This window comes from Balaenoptera acutorostrata, chromosome 9 (genome assembly GCF_949987535.1).
Source record: "Balaenoptera acutorostrata chromosome 9, mBalAcu1.1, whole genome shotgun sequence".
In the NCBI taxonomy this organism is placed as follows: Eukaryota; Metazoa; Chordata; class Mammalia; order Artiodactyla; family Balaenopteridae; genus Balaenoptera; species Balaenoptera acutorostrata.
In genome coordinates this window covers 102,838,056-102,862,343 of record NC_080072.1, presented here as the reverse complement: position 1 = coordinate 102,862,343, position 24,288 = coordinate 102,838,056, and the positions used below count along the sequence as shown (strand labels likewise).

Here is a 24,288-nt window from a genome sequence, read left to right as displayed (position 1 = left end):
GTGAGGTTGGGACTGGGATCCATTTCTCAATATCCCATCCTTGTGTTGTTCAAGCCCTACCCACCTCAAATGCCACCTTCTCCATGAAGCAGTCCCTGATCACTGTATTAGGAAGGAATATTTTAAATTCAATAGCACTTCACCTGTGCCTTTCTTAGGCCAATGGCTATGCTTTATCTTAGGTTTATGGTTACTTACCATAAATGTAAGATATGTAAGAGCAAATTACATATCCCTCTTTAAACTGGATGCCCCTTAGGGGGAAAATCCAATTCTGGGTTGCACATCGTATAAAGCAAATGTTTACCAAAAGCTCCCCAGCAAACATCTCTTATGCCTGACTCATTGGCTAGACCTGTGTCACCTGGCCTTCCCTGGGGCAAGGGAGGCTGGGCAGGTCCTTTAAGTCTTCAGCCTCCGCGGTGGAGGTGTGTAGGGAATGGGCTGGGCAGCCAGTGAACGGGGGCTGCCAGCCCTGTCTTTGAGCTTAACACATCTTTGGGGAAGTCAGAGGGGAGGGCCCCACCGGGCCCCACCCTGAGTCCTGTGCCCGGTCTGTTTCTTCTGCATGCTGTGCTGTGTCTACCGTGGGTACACACTAAACACTCCTAGATTCATAGATTCTCTACTCCAACTGAGAAACAGGGGAACAGAGAAGAATGACCAGCTCTAATCAGGTTGTGTCAATTCCTGCAATTTATACTCCTAATAATACTTCCCTCACATTCATAAAGAGCTTAAAAATTTACAATGTTGTAGCATCCCTATTTTCTTCAGATGAAAAACTGAGACTCAGAGACATTAAATAATTTGTTCAAGATAACTCAGGAAATGACAGTGCCAGGAAGTGCTCAGTCCTGGTCTCCTGATGTCACATTTCATGCTCTGTCCTCCACTCTCCACTGCCTCTCAGACAGCGGTTTCAGGCCATAGCTGTCTTGTACCTCACCCTGCCTCCTGGGAACAGTGTAGTCAGGGGAGATGCAAGACAACACAAGACAGTGGTCTGAGTTTGTGTCACGCAGTTGTGCGAGTATTGTGGTCGGGAAGATGGGGGATGGTTCTCGTCCCCTGCCAGCTCCTCAGCCTGCCCACTGCAGACACCAGTCTTGTCACTGAGCAGCTGCAAACAACTGTTGACAGCTCCCCGTATCTCAGCCTACAAAAATATGAGTTCCTCACAGGACACCAGTGGCATATTCAGGCTTTGGATATATTGTCCTCAGTTTTATTCAATGGCTTTGACGGCCTCAACCATTAGTAGGAAAAAAAAAAAAAAATCCCAGCTCTTCCTGGGGCCCTGTCACACCTGTTTCTGCCGGCAGACACCATGTAGTTTTCTGTTCTCATTCTCGACCTTTTAGGAAGAGGGAGAGCCACTCTCTGTGATAATCGTCCACACTGCTGGAAAGAGAATGGGCTGGTCTCTAGGCAACTGGTCTCAAGCTTGGCTCTGCCTCTAACTTGAGTGTGACCCTGAGATAGCTCTTCCCTGGCTGGGTCTCAGTCAACAAAGTGAGGAAGTTCGACCAGAAGGAACTCTTAAGACCCATCCAGCTTGATAGTGGAGACAGCAGCTGCACAGAGGTGGAACTAATGCGGGCTCATGGCTGGAACACTTCCGTTAAGGCTGAATGAATGGAAAGCACAGGAGAACTCATGCAGCTGGGGACAGCAAGTGGCTGATCCGCAGCTGGGAAGATGGGAATGATTTCTGTCTTCTGGTTTGGCCGTTTGTGTTCTCTGCCATGTGCTTATGTGTTACAGAGGAAAACATGCGGCTGGATTCTCCGGAAAATCACTTAGGTCTGTCCGGCTGCAGAATGAAGCCAGGCGTGGGTCTGCCTCACCTGCCTAGCTGGTGATCAGGGCAGGCCCGTAGGAGATGGTGGCAAGAGCACTGAACTAGGCATCAGACTAAGGCTCTGGTCACTTCTGTGCCACCAGCTGGCTGTGTGGCTTTAGGCAAGTCGTTGCTCCTCTCTGAGCTTGAGTTATTTTCAGTGAAATAAGGATGTTAGATCAGATGCCTCTGATAGTCTTTTCAATCAAATGATCTGAAATTTAGTGCTTCATCTTATTCCTCTCTCACAGGCTTCCTTAGGACAGCTTGTCTTGTGGGCAATTCTGAGTATTATTAGCCAAGGAAAAACCTTCTGATTTTCTTCTTAACTTAGAGAGATGGGGAATGAGAAAGGGAGATGGCACAGGTATACTTTCACTACTCCTTTTGCTGTGTGTTTCTAAGGAAGTCACCAGACTTCAGTTCACCCTTAGAGGAAGGAGATGCTATCTCTCCCCCTCTCTGAGAGGTGAAAGCAGCCTCTGCAGACCTGGTTACAGGGTATCCTTGGAGGCGTGCATTGTTGCGTTAGTTAAGGGGGAACAGAGGGAGCTGCTGTGTGCTGAGTAGCAGGGTGCCTGTGCTAGATGCTTTCTCTATATAGTTTCAGGTAATCGTCTCAGAAAACCATGAGAACTCTTAGAGACGACCCGAAGTAACAGAGGTTGAGGGAGCCCAAGTTAGACACGGTAAGGAGAGCCACGCGAATTCAAAATCAGCCTGTCTTTCTCCAAAGCTTGAACTACGTCTCTGAGGGCATCATCACTTTAGCAGGAATTGAAAGTAGGATGTGGGGAGGAGCTGGGAAACCCCAGATCTAGCTGATCTCAGGGAAGAAGGTGGTGTGTAGAGCAAAAACTCAGACTGTAACTTAGGCTCAGCAGCTACATAAACCTTCTCTGTTTTTCATCTTGCCTCTTGACTCTCCCACTGGCACCTGAAAACCCGACTGGGGTCGAAGGACAGACCTATGCATCCTGCGTCCTGGCAGGCAGAGGGAAGCATAGGTCCCTTCTTCACTGACAAATGTCCTACAGGAAACCCGAGCCCCACCAAATCCCTGCCTCCTCAGCTGACCACACAGATCAAAGCTGGGGACTGTCATCTCGCAGTTTGGGGTAGAGCAGGGCCAGCTGTTCTCACCTCTGCCCCACCCCCCCAGGCCATCGGTGGGGAGAACAGCTGCTTCCTCTTCCTCCGTGAGAACCCCTCACTCCTTAGCCTCCATCAACACACAGGGCTCCTCAGACACAGCCTCAGTGAGGGTTGTCCAGTCAAGACCCCGACAGCCAGCTGGAGCCTCTTACTGTCCAGCCATACACAGAGCCAGCGCACTGAACAGCCAGGCAAGAAGTGATGTCCTTGTGGGACAGGAAGGAATATGTAAAGATAACCTTGTTTTAATAGAAAAAGGAAATGAGACAGAAGTTGGCTCTCTTTTTACTGCAGGGAATGTAATCCTGTGGACTTGGCTTAAGTTTTAGTTGGAACAAGTATTTACTGAGTCTCCTATATGTTACACGCTGTGCTAGGCACCTTCACCAGAATCTCATTTCTGCCTCATACCAGCGTCAGGAAAAGAGGAAAAGGCCCCGTGACGTCAAGTGACCTATTCAGAGCCACTCAGAACCCAAACTGTCTGCCTCGCAGCCCACAGCTCCTTCCATTATCCCACAGCTTCTCGTCCTAGATGCCCTTAGGAATGTGTCTTCCTCTGAGAGAACGGGGCACAGGTGGATACCGGAATGCAAAGGGATGGAAAGACGTGGTCCATGGTTCCCAGGTGTCCTGTAAGATGAGACATCTCCTTCCCCTCCTGCTCAGGGAGGCTTCCTTGACGTCTCCTACGCTGGGTACAGGGTCCTGCCGTCAGCTCCGTAGCACTCTGCACTTTCCCTTACGGAGTCTTTCTCACTCTGCTTTACGATTGCTTCTTTGCTGTCCATCTTCCTTAACCCACCATATGCTTCTAGAGAGCAAGGACAACTTTTGCTTTGTTAATCATTGACTTCCAGTGCTTGGCACCTCGTAGGTACTTAACCAAGATTTACTGAATTATTGATTCAAATTAAAAATTAAAAAGTGAATGGATGGATGGCTGGATGGATGGAGAATGGATAGATGTGGTTTATCATCGTCTCCGAGTTACCGTGTCTCAAATTAAATTGATCTTTCCCTTCCTGACAAGTTAACTTACTTGACTTCCTAGTAAGCATTACCTTCAAAAGACAGTGAGGGCTTTCAATCTTCTAACTTTAAATCTTGGCTCAGTCACTTACTAACCATGGAATGATATGCAATTTATTAACTCTCTCTGAACCTTAGTGTCCTCGTTGTAATATCGTAGAGTGAGGCTTATTGATGACACTTACAATCCCTGGAACATACTAGAAGGTCTATAAATTGTAGCTTTAATCTTAGCATATATAACAATAGATTAGATCACTTAACCCTATCTTCGGTGCTGCTTGTCTTCCACTCCCTCTCCCGCCCACAATGACCACTGGATGTTTAACCTGGCTGAACTTTCTCCCAAATATCTTCTATGTTGGATTTACCGCCCTCACCTCATCTCCCCATTTAACGCAGTAGGTTCTAACCAGTTTCTCTGCTTCAGGTTTTTCTTCCCATGCTTCACGCACACCCCGTGGTGGCTCTGGAATTCCTATAGAGAAGAGGTTAGGGTGGCGCTCTGGCTCCACACAGAGTGGGGAGGATCAGGGACTTGTCTCGAAGCTGCATATTCATACCACTTTACAAAAGGTTGAGGAAATGTAATTGTTTCTATTAAAGCATGGGGCCAGGGAGCTTGATGGATAAGAAAGTGTACTAAAACTCTCCACCCTTGGCCAGCCCTTGGAGTCACCTCTGGGCACTGCCAACTTATATCTCTTAAAGTATGGTTCTCATCAAGGTCCATTTTGCTAAAATTTTTTCAGTGAGTCTGGAGAAGGTGTAGAACAAGTTCCAGAATCCTTTGCCTCACATTCAGGACTCTTCACAATTTTGCTGCAGGCTAACTGTTCCAAGCCATTTTGCACCAACACCAATTTTTCATTTCTTGGATTTCATTCCATTCAATACCCCCTGCGTACACCACAGCTACTCCTAACTCCATGTCTGTGTCCAGGAGTGCCCCCCCTCCCAGTGCTCCTCCCATCTAGTGAAATTCTCTCCATCCCCCACAGCCTGGCTCGAGAAGTGTTCTCCCGAAGAACCTTCACAGCCACGACAGCCTACAGTGCTCCCTCCCTTCCTGGAATTCTCAGTGTTTCTTATCGTCAGGATAATTTATTCTGGCACTTAATTACGTAACTTTCGTGCTTGTTGTGGAAAGATTTCGCATGTTGATGTTTTCTCTCTCACTGGACTGAGAGGTCCATTTAGGGTAAAGACTGCCGGTACCTCTTTGGATCCCAGCCCAATCAGTGTGGGACACAGCGTAGGTAGGTAATGTGTTTCTGAGTTGTGAGCCATCCCCAGGGGCACTGGGGCACTCTTCTGGCTCACAGATGCCTGGTAACAGAAAGGAGGCTTCAGATTCAGGGACAGTCATCTCCAGAGACCCAAGGACTCTCCCCAAGGAGTCTATGCCCAATATATACTGGCTATAAGACTTCAGACCTGGGGAAACTGAGTGTTTATGACCCAATCTCAGCAAAAATCATATGAAATTGGCATTTCCTATGCTGGTGACTGACTAACAACTTGGAGCTGAAGGTGTCTTATTATCTTCAGCCTGAGCAATGTGGGTTTAAACACATGTCTGTTTACACCCGCATACATCTGTCTTCATGTGCACACCAGCCCTCACGCAATACATGGTGTCACCAGGTTCATGAGAAAGGCCACCAGCGATGGAGGAGTAGAGATGGGGCTTTAAAACTTTTACAAAAATATCTCTTTTAGAAAGAAATAAAAAGTAGAAATCTGGGGTGAAGTGTATACAAGGATTTTTTGTACTATTTTTGCAACTTTTCTCTAAGTCTGAAAATATATCAAAATATTAAATAAAAATTTAAGACAGAGATGACAAAAAGTCACCTTCTCTGTACAGTTTCCCTCCTACCTTCCTCAGCCTTTAAGAGAATTAACATTTTTTCAACATTCATATGTTAATTATAGTTATGAATATTTCTATTTCTCCTATTACACGAGAAGTATAAAATGGAAAAAAGTAGTCAGAGACTTTTAAAATGTTTTATTTTTAATATTAATAATAATACATTAGAATATTAATATTGGAATAGAAGAGTTTTAATATTTTGTGATCTGGGGCATGATATTTAACCTCTCTAGGTTATAGTTTCTTCATCTTTAAAATGGAATCAAAACTGCCTATCCCTTAGCATTATCATAAGAATTAATAAAACGATAAATATTAAATAATTAATATGCTTCCTGGTCCATAGTTGATGCCAAGATATACTAGTTCCAAATGTTTAAGAAATGTCAGTAACCAAGTTCTACTCACTTTGTGTCCGCAACACCTAAAAAAACATCTGGCACAGAGTAGATGCATAATAAATAGTTATTGAAAAAAGGGTGGGGGGCGAGGAGAGAGGGAAAAAATGCCGGAATTCCACTCAAGCAACTCTCACAGCTGATCCCAAAGCCCCAAGAGCAGCCCTTGCTTTTGTTACCCCTCTGAAGGACCTGGTGAGAGTGCCATCACCTCTCCAGGCCTGTGCTTTCCTCACTTATGAGATGGGGTTGGTTTCATTACACCGGAAAAGACTAGCTAATTAGAAAGGACCGTACAGCTCCGGCATCTAAGGCCCCTGGAGCGAGGATTGGGCAAACGAGCTTGAAAGCGTGATGGCGCAGCCTGCCTCGCCGCTGAAGGCTGGCCCCAGCTCTCCTCGCGGGCGCGGGTCAGGTCGTGCCTCCGTCTGGCTGAAGCAGCAGCCCCCGCTCCGGGGACGTCCGGAGCCCGGGCACCAGAGAGTGCAGGTCCAGGCTTTCTCGGGGCCTCAGGACAGTTGAGACCTGAGCGTGGCCGTCGCTGCCCTTTCCTTCTCTAGTCCCCTCCCGCCACCGCCGAGCAGCAGGGTCCTGGTAGACACAACCCCAGGCGCCGACCCGGGAGCTCGCGGGCGGCCCTCCGCGGGCCTCCTTGGCGGGGCCCCTCGCACGGAGGAGGGAACCCGTGCCCTCTGCCTTCTCTTCTGAAAGGAGGTGATGCCTGTTTTGTCCAGGGCCACGTGCAGGGAGGTCAGCTCCAGGACTTCCTGACGGACTCCTTTCTACAGAGTTGTGAACCCCACTCCCCCGGGGGGATGGCTCGCTTAGCTCGGCCGGATCCGAGGAGGGGGCTGCTGTGGTTACCGCCGAGGGAGGAACAGCGAGGGCGAAAGGCCGACGGAAAGGCTGTGGACCCCAAACAGGCCGTGAAGTCAGGAGCGCCCGACCAGACCCGTTGCTTGACGGTCCCGGCTGTCACTTTCAGGCTGGGCTGTCTGCACGGTGGTCTGGAGTTTCACCCCGACTAAGACGTGGCAGAGAGGGCGGAGGAGAGGAGAAAAGAGGAATGAGGAAGGAAAGGAGAGGAGGGAGGAGGTGAGAGAGGAGAGGCGAGGCGAGGAGAATGCAAACGCGAGAGAAATGGAGAGAGGAGATGGAAGAGGAGAAATCGCAGATTTGTGCGGAAGCAGAGCGTGTGTGCGCGAGAAAAAGATGCGAGAGAGAAGTGGAGAGAAGGACGAAGTGAGGACGGAGACCGAGGAGGCTGACAAGGCCTCATCCTCGCTCGTGGCCAAGTGTCCCCGGCTCTCTCCTACAGCGTCGACCCCGCAGCGAGCGCCGGGCGCGACCACCGGCCTCCGAGCGGCCGCATCCCCTCTCCTCCCTCCAGCCGCCGGCGGAGCCCCGCGGGCCCGACCCCCGCGGCTGCCCGGCCGGCGCCCCGCGCGCCCCGAGCGCTGGGAGGGAGGGAGCAGCGAGCGAGCGAGCGAGCGAGGGAGGGAGGGGCTGCCGGTGGGAGGCAACCATGTGGTTCCAGCTCACTCTATTTCCACCCCCCCCCCCTCTCTTTCTTCACTCCTTTTTCTTTCCAAACAGGGAAAAGTGTTCCACGAAGCGGTAGGGTCTTTCCGCCTCGCCTTTTCCCCGCTGACCCGGGTCCCCGCTCCCGTCCGAGTGCCAGCTGGTGGGGCGAGCGCTGGAAGCCCGTCTGCGCCCGTTGCGGGGATCCCGGAGCTGGGCGCGGGGCGCGAGGCGTGGGGCCGCTCCCGCGCCGGCACATGGCTGCAGCCGCCCCGCGCGCACCCCGAGGCGCCGCGCCCAGCTCGCCCGAGGTCCGTCGGCTGAGCCCGCCCGCCCCGGAGCCAAGCAGCGGCTGAGCGGGGAGGAGCCCGCGCCCGGGGATCGGGATGATCCCCCTCGTCCTGCTCGGGCTAGGTGAGTGCCTGGGGAGGGCGGGTGGCCCCGGGCACACACTGTCCCGCACCCGGGCCGCGCCGCGGGCTCCGAACGGTTGTCCCCGCGGCCCCCGGAGTGAGCCGGACGCCTGTGTCCCTGCCTCCCGGCCAGGGAGGAACACATCTGGCAGCGCAGGGCCGCCCAGTCGGCCATCGAAAACGTCTCGCACATCTGGGCCCTGGAGCAGCCTTGGGCGTTGGGGTGTTTCCTGGTTGAGTTTGGCCGAGAACCGCTTGGTGTGGCGGGTGCTTTCGGGGGTGGTGTTTAGTTTCAGGAGTATCTGGGGAAACTGGAGAATTGGGGGAGGGAAGGTATTATTCAGGAATTTTTGTGCCAGGTTCCTGAGGGTGGGGGGAGCTTTTTCGTTTCAAACAGGCGCCTGGAGGGCGCAGATTAGAAACAGATGTGTTGGAGGGTAAGCGAAAGGGAGTGGGAGAAGAGAGGGGGAGAGGAAAGCAGGAGAGGGGAAAGGGAAGAGCACCAGGAGGACCAGGAAGGTGTGGACAGACTGGGAGGGACGAAGAGGGGAAGGGAAAGGGCTGGGAGGGAGAGAGGAAAGAGGAGGAGGGATGTGAGGCAGAACAGCAAGACTGAGAGAGACTGATCAAGACAGAGAAAAATGGAGCGGAGGAGAGAATAGAGGGAAACAGGTTCTGGGGCCAAGAGAAGTGCTGCCCTGCGTGTCCCTTCTGGGTGTCACCCAGGCAGGACTCCTGAGGCCTCAGAGGCCCTAAGGCATAGACTCACCCGGGCTGGAAGCAGGCAAGTTTACAGGACAGGGCAGGACAGTGCCCATCAAGGATGTGTGGGCAAGAGCTGACAGGAGGGAGATGCACCAGGGCAGGGAAGGCCGACTGCGGAGCTGAAGAAGAGTCATGATAGGCACCAGGGAAGCGTGGGCTACACCTAGAGCCGGGACCAAATGTGAGCCTGAGTTCAGAAAACCAAAGAGCCAGCAGGCGTGGTAAAGGGAGCGCTGCCCTGGAGCCCAGGCCAGGTGAGAACTGGTCCCGGTTTTGAACTGACTCGCTGGGTGATCTTGGACCACTTACCCACTACCAGGCCTTCAGTTCCCTTAGCTCCAAAACAAGCAAATGAGATGATTCCTAAGTCCCTTCTGGCTCTGACAGCCTTAAACACCAGGAGTTTGTCAGAGACCTAATGGATAGAAAACCCCCCAAACAAAAGTGAAGAGGCACTAAAACCTCCCTCTGAATTAGATGTCTAGAGCTCTCTGTCTCTCTTTTTGAAACCTTACAAACCAACTAGGCCTTATACATGCCTGCCTAGGCCAGCCTCAGGCCAACAATAACTCTTCACCCAGGTTAGAGGAATGAAACAGGTGGATTAACCTAAACTATTGCTCAAGTAGGGCAGGTGAGGAGCCACGGTTTTCTAAGCTCCTTTAAATACCAGCCAAGTATTGCAGTACCACTCCTGAGCACAGCTGGCATATCTGGATGGCACCTTTACTGGCCTCTACCCCTAAGCCACCAACCACCCGATGTCAGTAGGCTCAAACGTCAGAGCAGCCTTATGAAAAGCAGCTGGAACTCATTGAGGTCTTATTATGCTGAGCATGTTATACGGGCTATCTTGTTTACTCATTTATTCTTCACGCCAACCCTATTGGCCACCCACTATTATTACCCCGGTTTTACAGGTGAAGAAAACCAGATGTAAAGAGGTCAGGTAACTTGCTCAAAGCTGTAAGCTCCTAGTTAGCAGAGAGGATTTGAATGCAGGTTGTTTGCTTGCTGAACCGCCATGTATAGAGTCTGCCGGCACCACAGAAGGACTCTTAAAGATGTTCTCTGCATTGAGATCCAGTTCAGTCCTATTCATGGAGCAGGAAATGTCAGCGAGATCCTGCCCCGTGGGAGGAGCCTGGGAAAGGGAAACAAAACTAAGAGTGTTTGAGCACCTGCTCTACACCAGCCCCATTTGGGCACAGTTTCTGGTGGAAAGTGACTTTGGCCCACATGGTCAGTTGAAATCAGCTGGCTTTGATGATGGTCAACGTCTTAGTTCGTGAGAAAGAGGAACAGACCAAGACATGGATCAAAAGACGTCATTGGTTCCTTAGCCATTTTTTATTGAGTGCCTACTATGTGTATCATTCCTCTGGTGAGAATATCATCTGTTGGGTTGATGTCTTTCTCATAGAAGTTGTCTCTCATGATATCTTTTTTGGGAGGGTTCTGTCTTTATAAAATTGTTACAAACCAAATGCCATGTAGAAGAGAAAAAGTGGACCACTGACTTAGAAATTCTCCATAACTGGATGTTCATCTACTATTCACCTAACAGTAGGATGTTCACCTACTATTAAGCTTTTGCCACATCAATGCCCTTGTCAGATGTACTCAGACACATGACATCCCAGCTCTCAATTGAATAAACTGTTCAAGTAAGAAGTCACAGTGGAGATGAGTTGAAGGGTCAGGACAAGAGACAGTGCAGGAAACCTGAGATGAGGTTGGAGAGCCAGAGAGCAGCATGTGAGGGGAGTAGCGCTGAAGGAGCTGAAATCCCTGCATGGGTCAGCAGCCCCTGGGGAACCACTCCCGTGGGCTGGATTAGCCTTATTTGCAAAGTGGTTTTGAGCCCTGGGATGCCTGGGCGGGCACTCTTTAGGAAAGCCAGAAGGAAAGCCCTCAGTGTTGCCCGAATCCTAAAATCATCTCCTGCTCCCTGAAAGGAACAGATCCAGGGTGGCTTCTGGCCACTGCTAGCGTGATTTCTGGCCTCTTTTTTCTAGAGAAAGCGCAGTATTGAAAGGGAGTCAGGAGGGCTAAGAGTTCATAGTCTGAACAAGGATGGGCCAGTTGACTCCTTGCTTTCTGGACCCGCCAGTGAGTGAAATCGAATGTCCCGCCTTTCTGATGTGAAGGAAAAGGAATGCTCTGAGCCCCACGGAGGAGAAACAAGGGGGACTTCATGGGTTCCCCCAGCCCCTCCTCTGACCACCACCTCTCCCCTTCCCCTGTTGCTTCGGTCTCATTATCCTACCTGAACTTCTTCCTGGACTTCTGTAATAGCTGCCACGTGGTCTCCTTCCCAAACTCTCTCTTCCCTTCCTACATACTGCTACCCGAGTAACCTCGTGAAACAGCTGGTATAAGGCAAGAATTTGGATTAGGAATCTGGCAAGCTCTCTGGGTTCCTTGACTGCAGAATGGGGGTGGAGGGATTTTGAATTCACATTCTCTCTGATTCCATGATCTTACTCTGCTCTTCCATAAACTTTTAGTAGTCTCCATTGCCTATAATGTCAAGTATAAACACTTCATTCTCATATTAAGGATTTTACACAGTATCATTCACAACTCCCCCCCCCAACAACTCTCCAAGAAACCTGGATTACTTCCTGTACTCAAACCATGCCCCATGCTTCTTTCTGACTCTATGCTTTTGTTTATGATAATCCCTCCACCAAAAATGCCCTCTTACTCTCCATCCTTACAGATTGTTGACCCTCCAGATCAAAATCCTGTTCACTCTCCAAGTCTCACCTCAAGTACCACTTCCTCCATACACCTGTCCATGATTTCACCAACAGAATGTACTTTTTTCCTTCCTTTGAATCCCAATAGCCGTTCTATTATGCTACTTTGTATTACAGCCATCTGAATACTTACCTAACACTCCAGTTAGAGTGTAAGGTCCATGCCTCATTCATCTGGGTACCACTTTTAGTACCTAGCAGAAACTAAAAGCTTGCGAAGTATCTGTTAAAATAATTGGCTATTTGAAACATTTGGAACATTTAAGGTCAAGAGAGGTGAAAGATCTGGAGTATTATTACTTTTTGACTGTGGAACAACACAATTGCGAGGAGCCCAGTTTTAACTGTTTGCTTTTATGCTGCCTTGTCCATTAATGCAAACACAATGAGTACTGTTTTGTTTTCTTTTTTTAAACTTTGGGTTTATTTATTTAATTAATTAATTTATTTATGGCTGTGTTGGGTCTTCGTTTCTGTGCGAGGGCTTTCTATAGTTGTGGCAAGTGGGGGCCACTCTTCATCGCAGTGCACGGGCCTCTCATTATCGCGGCCTCTCTTGTTGCGGAGCACAGGGCCCAGACGCGCAGGCTCAGTAGTTGTGGCTCACGGGCCCAGTTGCTCCGCGGCATGTGGGATCTTCCCAGACCAGGGCTCGAACCCGTGTCCCCTGCATTGGCAGGCAAATTCTCAACCACTGCGCCACCAGGGAAGCCCAGTACTGTTTTTTAAAAAATTATGCATAGAACATTACATGGACAAGGACCAGATAATACATTTGTTATACAAACTTAATATATCAAGTACGTTAGTACCAGACATTAACAATAGAATTCATTGAAACTTTTGCCAGGATTGGGAAAGAGCTTTGTTTCCAAAAAAATGAGTTTGAGGAGTGCTTGAATGCTTGGCCCACTGGCCTGTGGTTTAATGACTGGTCTCAGTAGGATTCCATGTCCTTCCCTCATCTTCCCACATTAATGGTGATGGTTATAATATAGAAACATTCCCAGTAGGCTCATATCTTGTCTCATTCAATTTTTATCTTTTGCCCAGCTGGGCAAAGTACACATGAGTATATTTCATAAATGTACCTAATGATGATGAACTAGACAGACATTTTTAAAAGGTAGAATCAAAGATTAGCAGACATGGGGAAAAGCTAAGACACTGTCTAAATCAGTGGTTCTTAAAATTTTTAATCCCAGACCCCTCTGAGAATCCAGTGAAAACCCTGAATCCACTTCTTAGAAAAAGACACATACACATCAAATTTTCCTATAACTTCTAGGGGTTCATTGACCTCCTGATACCGTTCCTTGGAACCCAACTAAATCCTTGATCTAAACCTACCCCTTCTTTTATGATGAAGAAAGAACCAAAGTTCAGAGAGATTTGGCTAAAGTTAAACAGGTTGCTTAGTAGAAGGGCCAAGACAAGACCCCCTAACTCCATAATCTGTCCTATCACACATTCTGGAAATGGAAAATCTCTCTCCCTCCTTTTCAGCTCATGTAGTTAAGCTCCAAGATCACAGTTGCTCTTCAGATGCTTCAGTTAAATGTAGTCAGTGCTGAATGATAGCCATTGGTTTTATGTTGAGAAATTGCCTGAAAAATAGGGCCGATGTCATAACATTTCAGTTTAGCCATCATAACTAGAAATCCTGGAAACTTCTGCAGTGCCTTGTATAATGTCTGGTATATTCAGGAAAAAGGGATTATACCCAAAGTCCTAAAGGTGTAGGTGTGCCTACAAGGAATAGAATGGGAAATCAATAGCTCTAGCTCCTTCATAATTTTGCTGGGTTATTCTGGGCAAGTCATTACTATTCTGAGCCTCAATTTCTTTCTCTGTGAAACGAGATTACTAGACTCAGATTATCTCTATGTTTCCTTATACCATTAACATTCTCTGGTTTTGTAATAATTCTGAGAATTTTCCGGCTGGTCCAGATGTGGCTGTGATCAGAACACATGGGTGTTACCATGCTTATCTGATTTTTTTCAGCCACTGAGCCCTCATGGCAATAGGTAGCATATGATTATGAATCCAGAACGGCTGGCTGCCTAATGTGAAGAGAGCAGTAGTGACTCCATCCTGGGTCTGCACTGGGGCACTGATAGCCAGGCAGCATCATTCAAGGTCAGGGTAGATGGCCAGAGACCTCTGCCCTAGAAGTTTAGTACCTGAAATACTCACCAAAAGGACCTCATCCTGAGCAGAGTTACCTACAAAACGACCCCAAGCATGGACACCCAGGGTAGACTTCTGAGTAGAGGGTCTATTGTATGAAACTGTTTGCAGGCATTAGCATTTCCTTCAGTTTTTAAAATTAAGGCATAATTTACATACAGTAAAGTGCACCCACTAAGTGTGTAGCTTAATGATTTCCCTGCATGGATTTGAACTTGTGGTTGGGTTTTGAAATATGAATTGTGTATTATTAGCTCACTCATAGTACCTGAGAGAGAATTATGTGGGTAGGATTATTATGGCAGTAGAATTTATTGCTAACATTTGCACAAAGTTTCACAGTTTACAAAATATATTAACATACCTTATCTCATTCTCAAATCACTCTTTGAGAGTAAATGTCATTATTATGCCACTTTACAGGTAAATAAACTGAGGCCTAGAGAAATAAAGTGAGTTTCTCGAGATTACCCTCTTAGTAAATAGTTGAGCCAGGACACCGACCCAACATTTTGGATTCCAAAAACTATTTGCTTTCCAGTTATCAGGAGGCACATAGTTATTCTGAAATCAAGGCTTCTGTGTTACCAAGAAGAGAGGATCAGGCTGAAGCAAGGCTTCATTTACAGGATTCCAAATGATAAATCCCACAGTGGAAAATTTGGTTAGAACTTTTATCACCCCCTACCCCCCACTCCATTCAAATTGTTAAGAAATGGTTCGTTTGGGTTAATGTCTATTGTTTATAACCCAGAATTACTATGTATGTCGTACATGGGTTACTAGTTCCTTCTAATGAATCAGAAGACTCTCATAGTTGTGGAGACCTCGCCTTGCTTTGGGGTTGGTTGCATGAGCTCCTTATTAGTCCTGAGGCTATGGATGGTGAGTGTATTGGCTACAACTCACCCTGTATGTTGCCTTTTGTAATTAAATTCCTCTTTTCAGCAGTTTTGACTTCTTCCCAAAGAAGAATGCAGGCTGTACCAAAAAAAAAAAAAAAAAAAAAATCTGGTTATCTGAGCTTCCTAACTGTCTAGATTCTGGGAAAATAAGTTTATTTCCTTTGGCACCACATAGACCAGAATGGGGAAGAATGCTGAAATCAAACAACCTTTATTTTGTTAGTGACAGTGCTTGGATCACTGTGTGTGGAGCCTCGGCCAGAGTCTGCTGGTGATAAGACTGAAGGCTACTTTGTTTCCACGGGACGCAGGGGAGAAAGCCGCTGCCTTTGTGCGCACACTGAGAAGGGAACATGGGCAGCGTCTTCTGAGGTTGGTGTGGAATATGGGAGGTCTTTCTGAAGCAAGGCAGCAAGGGGATCTGGAGAGTTCAGGTCACAAAAGACGACAGGGGAGAAGAAAGGGGAGCAGGAGGAAGAGGAAGGCGTAGAAATAGAAAGCAGAGGATGCAACAGCTAAAAGCTTGGCCCTCCTGGCATTCACAGAGCAGCTTCTCTGAGCTCTTTCTGTTTCATGGAGAGCGGCAGCAGCTTTCAGGAGCTTCCAGGGACTCTCATGTGTGTCCCATACCATTTTCGACATCATTCTTGCACGCTCACTCACAAAACAATTAGAGAAGGGGGGCTCCTTCTGTAGTTCAGGCCCTGTGCTAGGCTCTCAGATGCCACTGATACAGAACACAGTTTCCACCATCTAAGAACTCAGCCCAGTGGGGCGACATAGTCCTAAACAAGGAATTGCAGATATATGAGAGTGCTGTCCTCAAGGAAGGTACCAGGGTTTCTAGGAGTCCCGGGGAGGTAGCAACTCAATCCTGTGCCGTCTCACGGAGATGGGCTGTGTCTTCCCACGTGCATCTTCAGGACGGTGGCTCATGTTCCCCTGTCACCCACAGCACTTGCACATTAGTGGGGCTGGTGCTAAATAAACAGCTGGTGGGTTGATGGATCGCCCCCATCGTCATCAGAAGGGACGGATTCAGTGCTGTGTGTCCTTGGCCTTCAGCCAGGTGCTTTCTGGAAGGACTGGACCTCCCGACATCCTTGCCTGTTGAAAGTTATGGTTCGTTCTCCCTCACAACCTGCCAGTTACATAGCTGCCTCTGGTTCCTCGTCCCTCATGGGATATTTATAAAAAGAAAAGAAAAGAAAAAGAGGAAGAAATACATCAGTGAATTTGGATCTCTTAATTAAGAACGGTGGTCTGGTCACTTGAGGTTTGAGTAATATTTGTCCACGTGGAAAGTGAACAGGATCAAGCCGAAAAGGAATTTTTTGCTCCAGAAGAAATCTGTTGTATTGAACAGGTTCAGCCCCTGACGTAACCTTTTACTTCTTTTCTTGTTGGGAGGGTTGGGGGTGAGGGGGTGTCAAATCCTGGAGAGGGAGAGTGCTTTGCGACTTCATCGTTTAAATTTAGGCTTGGGTTTGTGGGGACCATTTTGACTTGGAGCAATAAGCCTTCCAACCCAGCCTCTGTCACTTCTCATTACTTCCAGTGACAGTTCCAATTATTTACAATCACTCTTCAAGGGAAGAGTGGGGGAGGGCACATAGGCGGCCATGTGGATGTGCTGGGTAGCCACTTCTGTAAGAGCTCAGCCCCGGGGTCCTGGCTGGGCCACTTTATAACTGTGTGACCTTGGGCACTTCACCTTCCTGACCTGAGTTTTCTCACCAGTAATCACATCTACTAACAATGCATAGGTTTGTTGTGAGAATTAAATGAGGCAATGCATACAAAGAATTTTAGCATCCTGCTTGGTACATAATAAGCGAATAAATGGCTGTCCTGATTCCCATGACTGTCCTTGCTGGAAGAGGCTCAGCCCAGAGGTATATGGAGGGTCTGCTTGAAGCCAGCAGACACCAGGCCAGCAGGGCCAGCCTTCAGGGCTCCGGCCACCACTGCCCCTCCATCCTGCAGATGAGTTCCCAGATGTCCTTCGGGGAATGTCACCCTGCTCCAGGATCCCAAGAGGTGCATAAACCCCGTCTGTGCCCCAGTTGTCTGTAACTGCTCTAGGAGAGTAACTTTTTCTGTTATTCAGCCCCGGGCAAGAGGCGCCCTTCCTTATGCTGCCCTGCATACTGTCTGCAGGTTGCTGAAGCTGAATCACAGGGGGCCGGACTTCTGTTCCCCACTCTGCCCTCTCCATCACACACTCCCCAAGGCCTGTGCCCGCTTGGGCTGTCCAGCCTGGGCAAACACGGGCTGGTTAACTTCTGCTTTCGCTGTCAGGTAATGTTTTATTGAGCACCTACTATGTAGCAGGCATCATGCTAGGGACTTTCATACCAGAAATTTCTGGTATCCTCACAACAATCTGTGAGGCCGGTATTATTTTTTTTTAATATTTATTTTATTTAATTAATTTATTTATTTGGTTGCACTGGGTCTTATTTGCGGCTCATGGGCTCTTTAGTTGCAGCTCGCCGGCTCCCCAGTTGTGGCATGCAAACTCTTAGTTCCGGCATGCATGTGGGATCTAGTTCCCTGACCAGGGATCGAACCCAGGTCCCCTGCATTGGGAACGTGGAGTCTTAACCACTGCGCCACCAGGGAAGTCTGCTGTGAGGCCGGTATTGTTGTCATCCCTATTTTGGGTCAGAAAAGTTAGACTGAAGAGGTCAGGTGTTCTGTCGTAGGCTGTACAGCTGTACAGACTGGAGCTGAGTTTGCCTTCTGCTTCAGTAATGATCTGGGGAAGACAGGAGTGGAGAGACAGACGGATGGCATACCTATGGGGACACATGGATGGGAGGCCACCATGTGGTCTTTGAGGATTTGGCCTAAGATGGAGCTGCAAGGCCCTGCATCCTCTACTTTTGCCCTGACCAAAATTAGATCCAGTGAGCCCAATACCCACATTCAAGACATGTTGAATTGTATTTCCTGTTTAAATTTGGGAGGAAAGGCAAACCTCAAGGTGGGAAGAAAAATGTCTGTTTTTTTCCACTGACCTGAACAGCAAAGAGTGTGGGCTAAACTGGGTGTCCCAGATTTTCGCAGACCTAGAATTCCCACTTAGAATGGATTCCTGGCCCAGGCGGGTAGAGTCCGAGGCCTGGTCTCCATCTGCTTTCCTTGGCTGGAGGTCCATCCCCCATCCCTCCAGCCAATAACAAAGTTCAGGCTCCCGCCTTGCAGCCTCTCCATCCTCAATGGAGGAGAGCCGGAAATGGGGCCACCTCTCCGTAGCCACCGTCTCTGCTCCACTGCCTCTCCCTCCCTGTTCCCGGAGTCCTGCAGCTTCCCAAGCCCTGAGGAATCCAGGTGACCGTCCTCATATGCCTGCCACCTGAGCCTGACCTTCCCCTTGCTCTTCCCCTCTCTCTCTGGACCCAGTGTGGCTGCTCTCGGATCTGGTACTTAATGAGAGAGAGACAGAGAAGCAGAGAGAGAGAGACAAGAGAGCGAGACAGAGAGAGACAGAAAAAACAGAGAAAGAGACAAAGACAGAGACAAAGAGAAACAGACATGCACACACAGAGACAAAGACACACAAAGAGAGACAGAGAGAAACAGAGAGGGACAGAGTGAGACACACACACACACACACACACACACACGCAGAGCAGGCAAGTGTGAACTCTGTACAGCTCGTCTTTCCTGTGTCACCTGGCACGTGGAGTCAAAGGTCCTCTTCCTCCCTCTTTCTCCTTTGTCTTGGTGGATTCACCCTGCACATCACTAACTCCACTAGGGTATCCGAGGTAGGACAAACAGAGGAAACACAAGTCAATGATTACAGAAAGTGTTGGTGGGATTCAAAAAATATTATTTCCAGGCTCAGTGCTTATGTGTATGTTAGCACATGTAATCTTCAAGACAGCTTTGTGAGACACGTATTGTCAGCCTCCATTTTATCGAAAAGGATCAGAGAGGTTAAGACATTTTCCTGGAGTTATACAGCTAATTAGTAGCAGAATCAAAAGGAGAAGCCAGGTCTTCTGGCTCCCAAACCATTGCTCATCCCCTTCCTCCGCTGGACCATGAGCCTCCCTATGCCTGGCAGCAACACCCCACAGCAGGGCTCCTCACTGGCTCTCGTCCTCCAGTGTCTCATTACCAGCTCATGGAGGGGGCAGTGAATAAGCTTTGTTGCCAGATATGGCTGCCTTCAACTCTGGGAAGGCTTGAGATTTGTCTCAACTGATCAACCGTTCTGATTTGCCCAGGACTGGGAGGTTTCTCAGGACGTGGAACACAGGATTTTCAATGATAAAACAAGGACAGTCCTGAGAAAACCGTCTGGTTGGTCACCCAGGTAGTAGACCACTCAAAGTGTGATCCTCAGACGAGCAGCAGGGGTAGCACAGGGAGCTTGCTAGAAATGTAGCATCTCAGGTCCCACCCAGACCCACTGAACCAGGATCTGCAAGATCCCTGCAGAACATAAGAAACATCTGAGAAGCTCCAGAGCAGGACCTCGGGCACCTTTGGCAGGCGTTGGGGAAATGGAAGACGTGCACCTGAGTTCCCCGACCTGGGACCGTCACCTGCTGTAACCTCAGGTGATGTCCATTGACACGCAAGACTTAGGCTTATAGGCTGAGAGGAAAGGAGTTACAGGTCCCAGAGTTGAGCACATGGGGGTGAGAAGGCTGGAGGGTGTCTTGGTGCTGTGTGGGCGTGAGTGATTCGCGGTTAAGCTTTTCTGTCTGTCCTTGGAATGATGATGTTATAAAGGTTCTGAAGTTTCCTGGATTCTCCTTTCCTTTTACCGGGGCGAGGCTGGAGCGGGCAGTGGCCGACAGCAAGTTACCCAGGGTCTGCCTGGGGCCAGCAGCGGCCTATGCCCCTGGGGCCTGGAGACACGGGAACTGAGAGCGCAGAGGGCAAAGGCTCTAATTGAGCCATGCTTGCCGAAGAGCAGACTCTCCAAGTTAGTTACTGAAGGAATAGTAGGCTATTCAAGCAGCGCTCCACACCTACAGGATTTCCTGTGTGATGCCTGGCTCCTCGTCACAGTATCCTAACCCAGCTTTGCGAGCAAGCTGGCAGCAGTTACCTGGCCCTTCCTTCCCCATGGCGAGCACTTCACTGGGACATAAATAGAAGTTATCGTTGAACCTGTGCTCCAGTGAGGAGGTGGTTAGCCAACTTCACACACTTCACAGGCTCTTCTAGGCCTTGGCTTATCTTAGAGTAAACCTGGGTCAAAGCAGGTGTTCCGTCCTTTGAGTGATGGTGGTAGTGTGTCATCTTCTGTTAGTTTCTTTGCTCTCAAACCTGACTGTCACATGTGAAAATCACAGGTACCAGGCAAGGTAGGAAAAGACGTTTGTAAGACTGGGGTGGCGGAGCAGCCTCAAACTGAAAGAAGTATAACCCACATTTGTCAGCTTTCTCTCTGTTCCAAGTCACATGCTCAGTAGGGACTCTGAAATAAGGGCATCTCAAGGGAGGGGATGACAGGCAGGCCTGGAGGTGGATGTGTTCATCTGCTCAGTTAGAGCTGTTTCAGACAAAGCTGATTTCTGCTGAGATTTTTTTTTTTAAACATCTTTATTGGAGTATAATTGCTTTACAATGGTGTGTTAGTTTCTGCTTTATAACAAAGTGAATCAGTTATACGTATACATATGTTCCCATATCTCTTCCCTCTTGCATCTCCCTCCCTCCCACCCTCCCCATCCCACCCCTCTAGGTGGTCACAAAGCACCGAGCTGATCTCCCTGTGCTCTGTGGCTGCTTCCCACTAGCTATCTATTTTACATTTGGTAGTGTATATATGTCCATGACACTCTCTCACCCTGTCACATCTCACCCCTCCCCCTCCCCATATCCTCAAGTCCATTCTCTAGTAGGTCTGTGTCTTTATTCCCGTCTTGCCACTAGGTTCTTCATGGCCTTTTTTTTTTCCCCTTAGATTCCATATATATGTGTTAGCATACTGTATTTGTTTTTCTCTTTCTGACTTACTTCACTCTGTATGACAGACTCTAACTCCATCCACCTCATTACAAATACCTCCATTTCATTTCTTTTTATGGCTGAGTAATATTCCATTGTATATATGTGCCACATCTTTATCCATTCATCCGATGATGGACACTTAGGTTGCTTCCATGTCCTGGCTATTGTAAATAGAGCTGCAATGAACATTTTGGTACATGACTCTTTTTGAACTATGGTTTTCTCAGGGTATATGCCCAGTAGTGGGATTCCTGGGTCATATGGTAGTTCTATTTGTAGTTCTGCTGAGATTTTAATCCCACCCTGACACCGAGAAATCAAACCATCACTTTTCTCATAATAGGGAGAGATGTCTCTGACCTAGGTTGGTTTTGTAACAGTTTCGTCTGTGCATGTTGTTTTCCCTGGGATCTCCGAGGGCTTGGTTGTGGGTGGATTTTATCAGAAGATACAGATTTCCATTATGAAGCAACTCCTGTGTGCTGGATACTTGCTCATCCAAGTCCTATCAGGGGACCAGACTGACAGAGGAAAAAGGAAATGGTGAACGATGTCAGACAGAATGTAGTTAAAGGCCAGAATGTTTGGTACAGACAGGAAGTGAAATGCGGGATTTGGAAAAGGAGAGTCATTAAGGTGTAAGATCTTCAGCAAACAGTGGAGCAAGAGTGTGTGTCATGTGAGATGAAGATATTGCATCAGGGGGTGGGTGAGGGGTCAGGAGCCTGGAGGCGCGCAGCTGGGGGCATAGAGGGGGCAGGGCGGACACGTGGGGATAGTTGTGAAACAGTTACTCAGCCTCACTCTGGAAATAACACACAGTCATAGTTTACAGGCCAGTTTGGGGACCTACCTCAGGCAGTGTGGAGAAGGACCTTGGGCAACTCCCTCTCTGGGTCTCAATTGTCACCCTGCACCAGGAGAGATCGGAGGGGAGAATTTCTAGGTCCTTCCCACTCTGCAGCAGGAGGACACTCTGCTGTACTCCTTAGCGGGAGGCTTCAGACCCCAACGATCCCTCGCCGTCCTCCCCGTGCAGGCATTGTGAGCTGATGCTTCACCTGTGCCCCCCCAGGTCTCCCTGCTCCCCCAGCTCCCTGGCTCTGCCCCCAGTGCTTTCCCTGGCACTAGAATAGACCCACATACAGTCTGACCTGCCCAGGCCTCTGCCCCTGAAGATGCCGAAGTCGCTCGCATCCCAGGGCTTTTGCACGTCTGTCCCTCGCCTGGAGCGCTCTCTCCCTGGTCTTTGCAAGGCTGGCTCTTACCTTGCGGGTTTCAGTGCAAATATTGCCTCCGTGAGACCCTCCCTGAGCTCCACTCAGCCTCCCCTCTAACCAGAGCCTTGGCCTGATCACCTCACATTACCCTGCTATATTTTCCCCCTAACATTTATCACAGTCTGAAGTCTTCTTTTTACCTCTGCTCGTGCACTTGTCTCTTGTCTGTTTCTACAAGAGTCTGGACTTTGTATCGCTGCCTTCTGTATCCCCACAGTGCTTGACACAGAAGATAGCTACTCAGTAAAGAGACGAAAAATAAACATCTGCTTTTTTTCTCTATGGTGTGCATAGCAACCGAGACATTGTATAAATGAAGAAAGTTATTCAATGAGCCCTTACTTGTGCAGAGCTCTTTGTATATGTTATTTCATTTAATCCTCATAACAGCTCTACCATGTAGATACTATCAGGGTCCCCTTTTACAGAGGAGGGCATGGATCATTACGGAGGTGAAGTCCTTGCCGAAGTTACACAGCTAGCGAGCTGTGAAGCCTGGCTTTGAACCCAGGCAGTCTGACTGCAGAGCTGGCGCCATAAGCTCAGGTCACCGAAGCCAGCGCTTCTCAGACTTTAAGGTGCTTATGAATCAGCTGGGGGCCTTGTTAAAATGCAAGCTCTGACTTAGCGGGTCTGGGGCGGAGCCTGAGATTCCGTGTTCCCAGCAAGTTTCCAGCTGGTGCTGCTGGCCCATGGAAAATGCCTCTCAGGAGGGAAGGGAGAGGCGGAGGGAGAGAAACTGGCCTCAGAGAGGCCAGGTGGCTTTCCTTAGATCATGTAGCTAGTTCATGGCCAGCCTGGTGTCCTGGCTCCTAGCCTAACGCTCTTTCAATGGCTCAGCAACCCCAAGGATTTTAAAGCATGTACACATCTTCAAAGACCGTTCGCAGGAATATAGCCACCTGAATTAGAGATTGCAAAGGGGCCCATGATGCTGGCCCGTGCCCCCTGCTGATCATGACCAGGATACCTGGTTGCTGCAGGGCTTCTTTCCGTCCCCGAGGCAGAGGGCATGGGAGCGGGTACGTGGAGATCACACACCTTGGCGGCTGAGTGTGTGTGCTTGGAGGAGGTCTGGAAATTCTGGGGAACCATTCATGTCTCTCAAAACAAGAACTGTCATGCCCAGGACAGAAAGTGCCATTGTCTCCGGTTTACCAAGCTCCCACTGGCTGCTCTAAGGTTTGCGGATACATCAGTAGTATTTGTTACAGGGAGCATCAGGTCATTTGAGCCGCCTCCACCCTTCCCCAGCCTTCCCTGTTCCTGTCTTCCTGACACAGAAGGTTCAATTGCTGAACACTTTTACACATCGGTCTGTTCCCCCTCCCACCCAGCAGACGTCCCTCTGGAAGATGACCGTCCATCCTCCAGTGGAACACACCACAGGGTGCTCAGGACCTGCAGAGCCCCATCCGCTCCAGGACAGCTCTTACCCTGGGAGGGACTTTCCGCTCTGAGCTGGAGACACTTGAAACTGCCACCTCCCAAGGCTACAAAGATTAGGACTGCCATAATCTTACAAGTAAAGGGCCCTCCAATTTGTAAAGTGATGTTTTAAGAACATTTATCTGTGATGGGTACTGTGCTAGACATTTTCATATACACGTCACCTCATGTAATACTACAAGCACACCCTGAAGTATGTAGTGATCAATCCCCCTTTGACATATGGACACTGAGGGAGGGATTAAGTGACTCGCCTCAAGACAGACAGCCGATGTCACTTCTACTACATCATAGCTGCCCATCCTTCTTATAAATAGTTGAAGAACATTCTTTCATGTTTGTCTCCTATCCTGCTCTCTCCTTTTACAAACTAAACACTCCTGTTTCCTTTAACCTTTCTCCCCAGTTATTACAACCATCATTAACTGAAGCCATGCTATGAGCCAGGGACCCAGTATGTAGACTGAATCCACCTCCATAAGAACCTTAAGACATCTCCATTTTGTAGATGAGCGAAATGCTGAAACTCAGAAAAGTAATTTGTCCAATGTCACTTAATTAGTAAGTGACAGAAAGCGAGGATTTGAGCCTGGGCCTCGTAGACTGTGAAAATGAGAAGAATGCTGGGTGAAGGGATGGAATGAGGACAGTGGGATTCGGGTGAGAAATGATGCAAACTTGGACATTCTCTCATCATAACTATCTTTA

The 24,288-nt window shown here is 48.8% G+C and overlaps 1 protein-coding gene across 2 annotated transcripts in view; it reads left to right on the top strand.

Annotated features, from left to right (window-relative positions):
* The first annotated feature begins 7,421 nt into the window (after positions 1 to 7,421).
* CLMP (CXADR like membrane protein) overlaps positions 7,422 to 24,288 on the top strand; it is a 95,798-nt gene continuing 78,931 nt past the window's right edge. Inside the window, exons 1-2 of one of the 2 annotated variants that reach the window (XM_057552032.1) lie at positions 7,437 to 7,549; positions 7,904 to 8,242. In XM_057552032.1, the coding sequence (XP_057408015.1) occupies positions 8,215 to 8,242 (28 nt within the window). In that variant the 5' untranslated portion in view covers positions 7,437 to 7,549; positions 7,904 to 8,214. Of the gene's footprint in view, positions 8,243 to 24,288 lie in introns of both variants that reach the window. The other variant, XM_007196706.2, reaches the window with a different exon arrangement.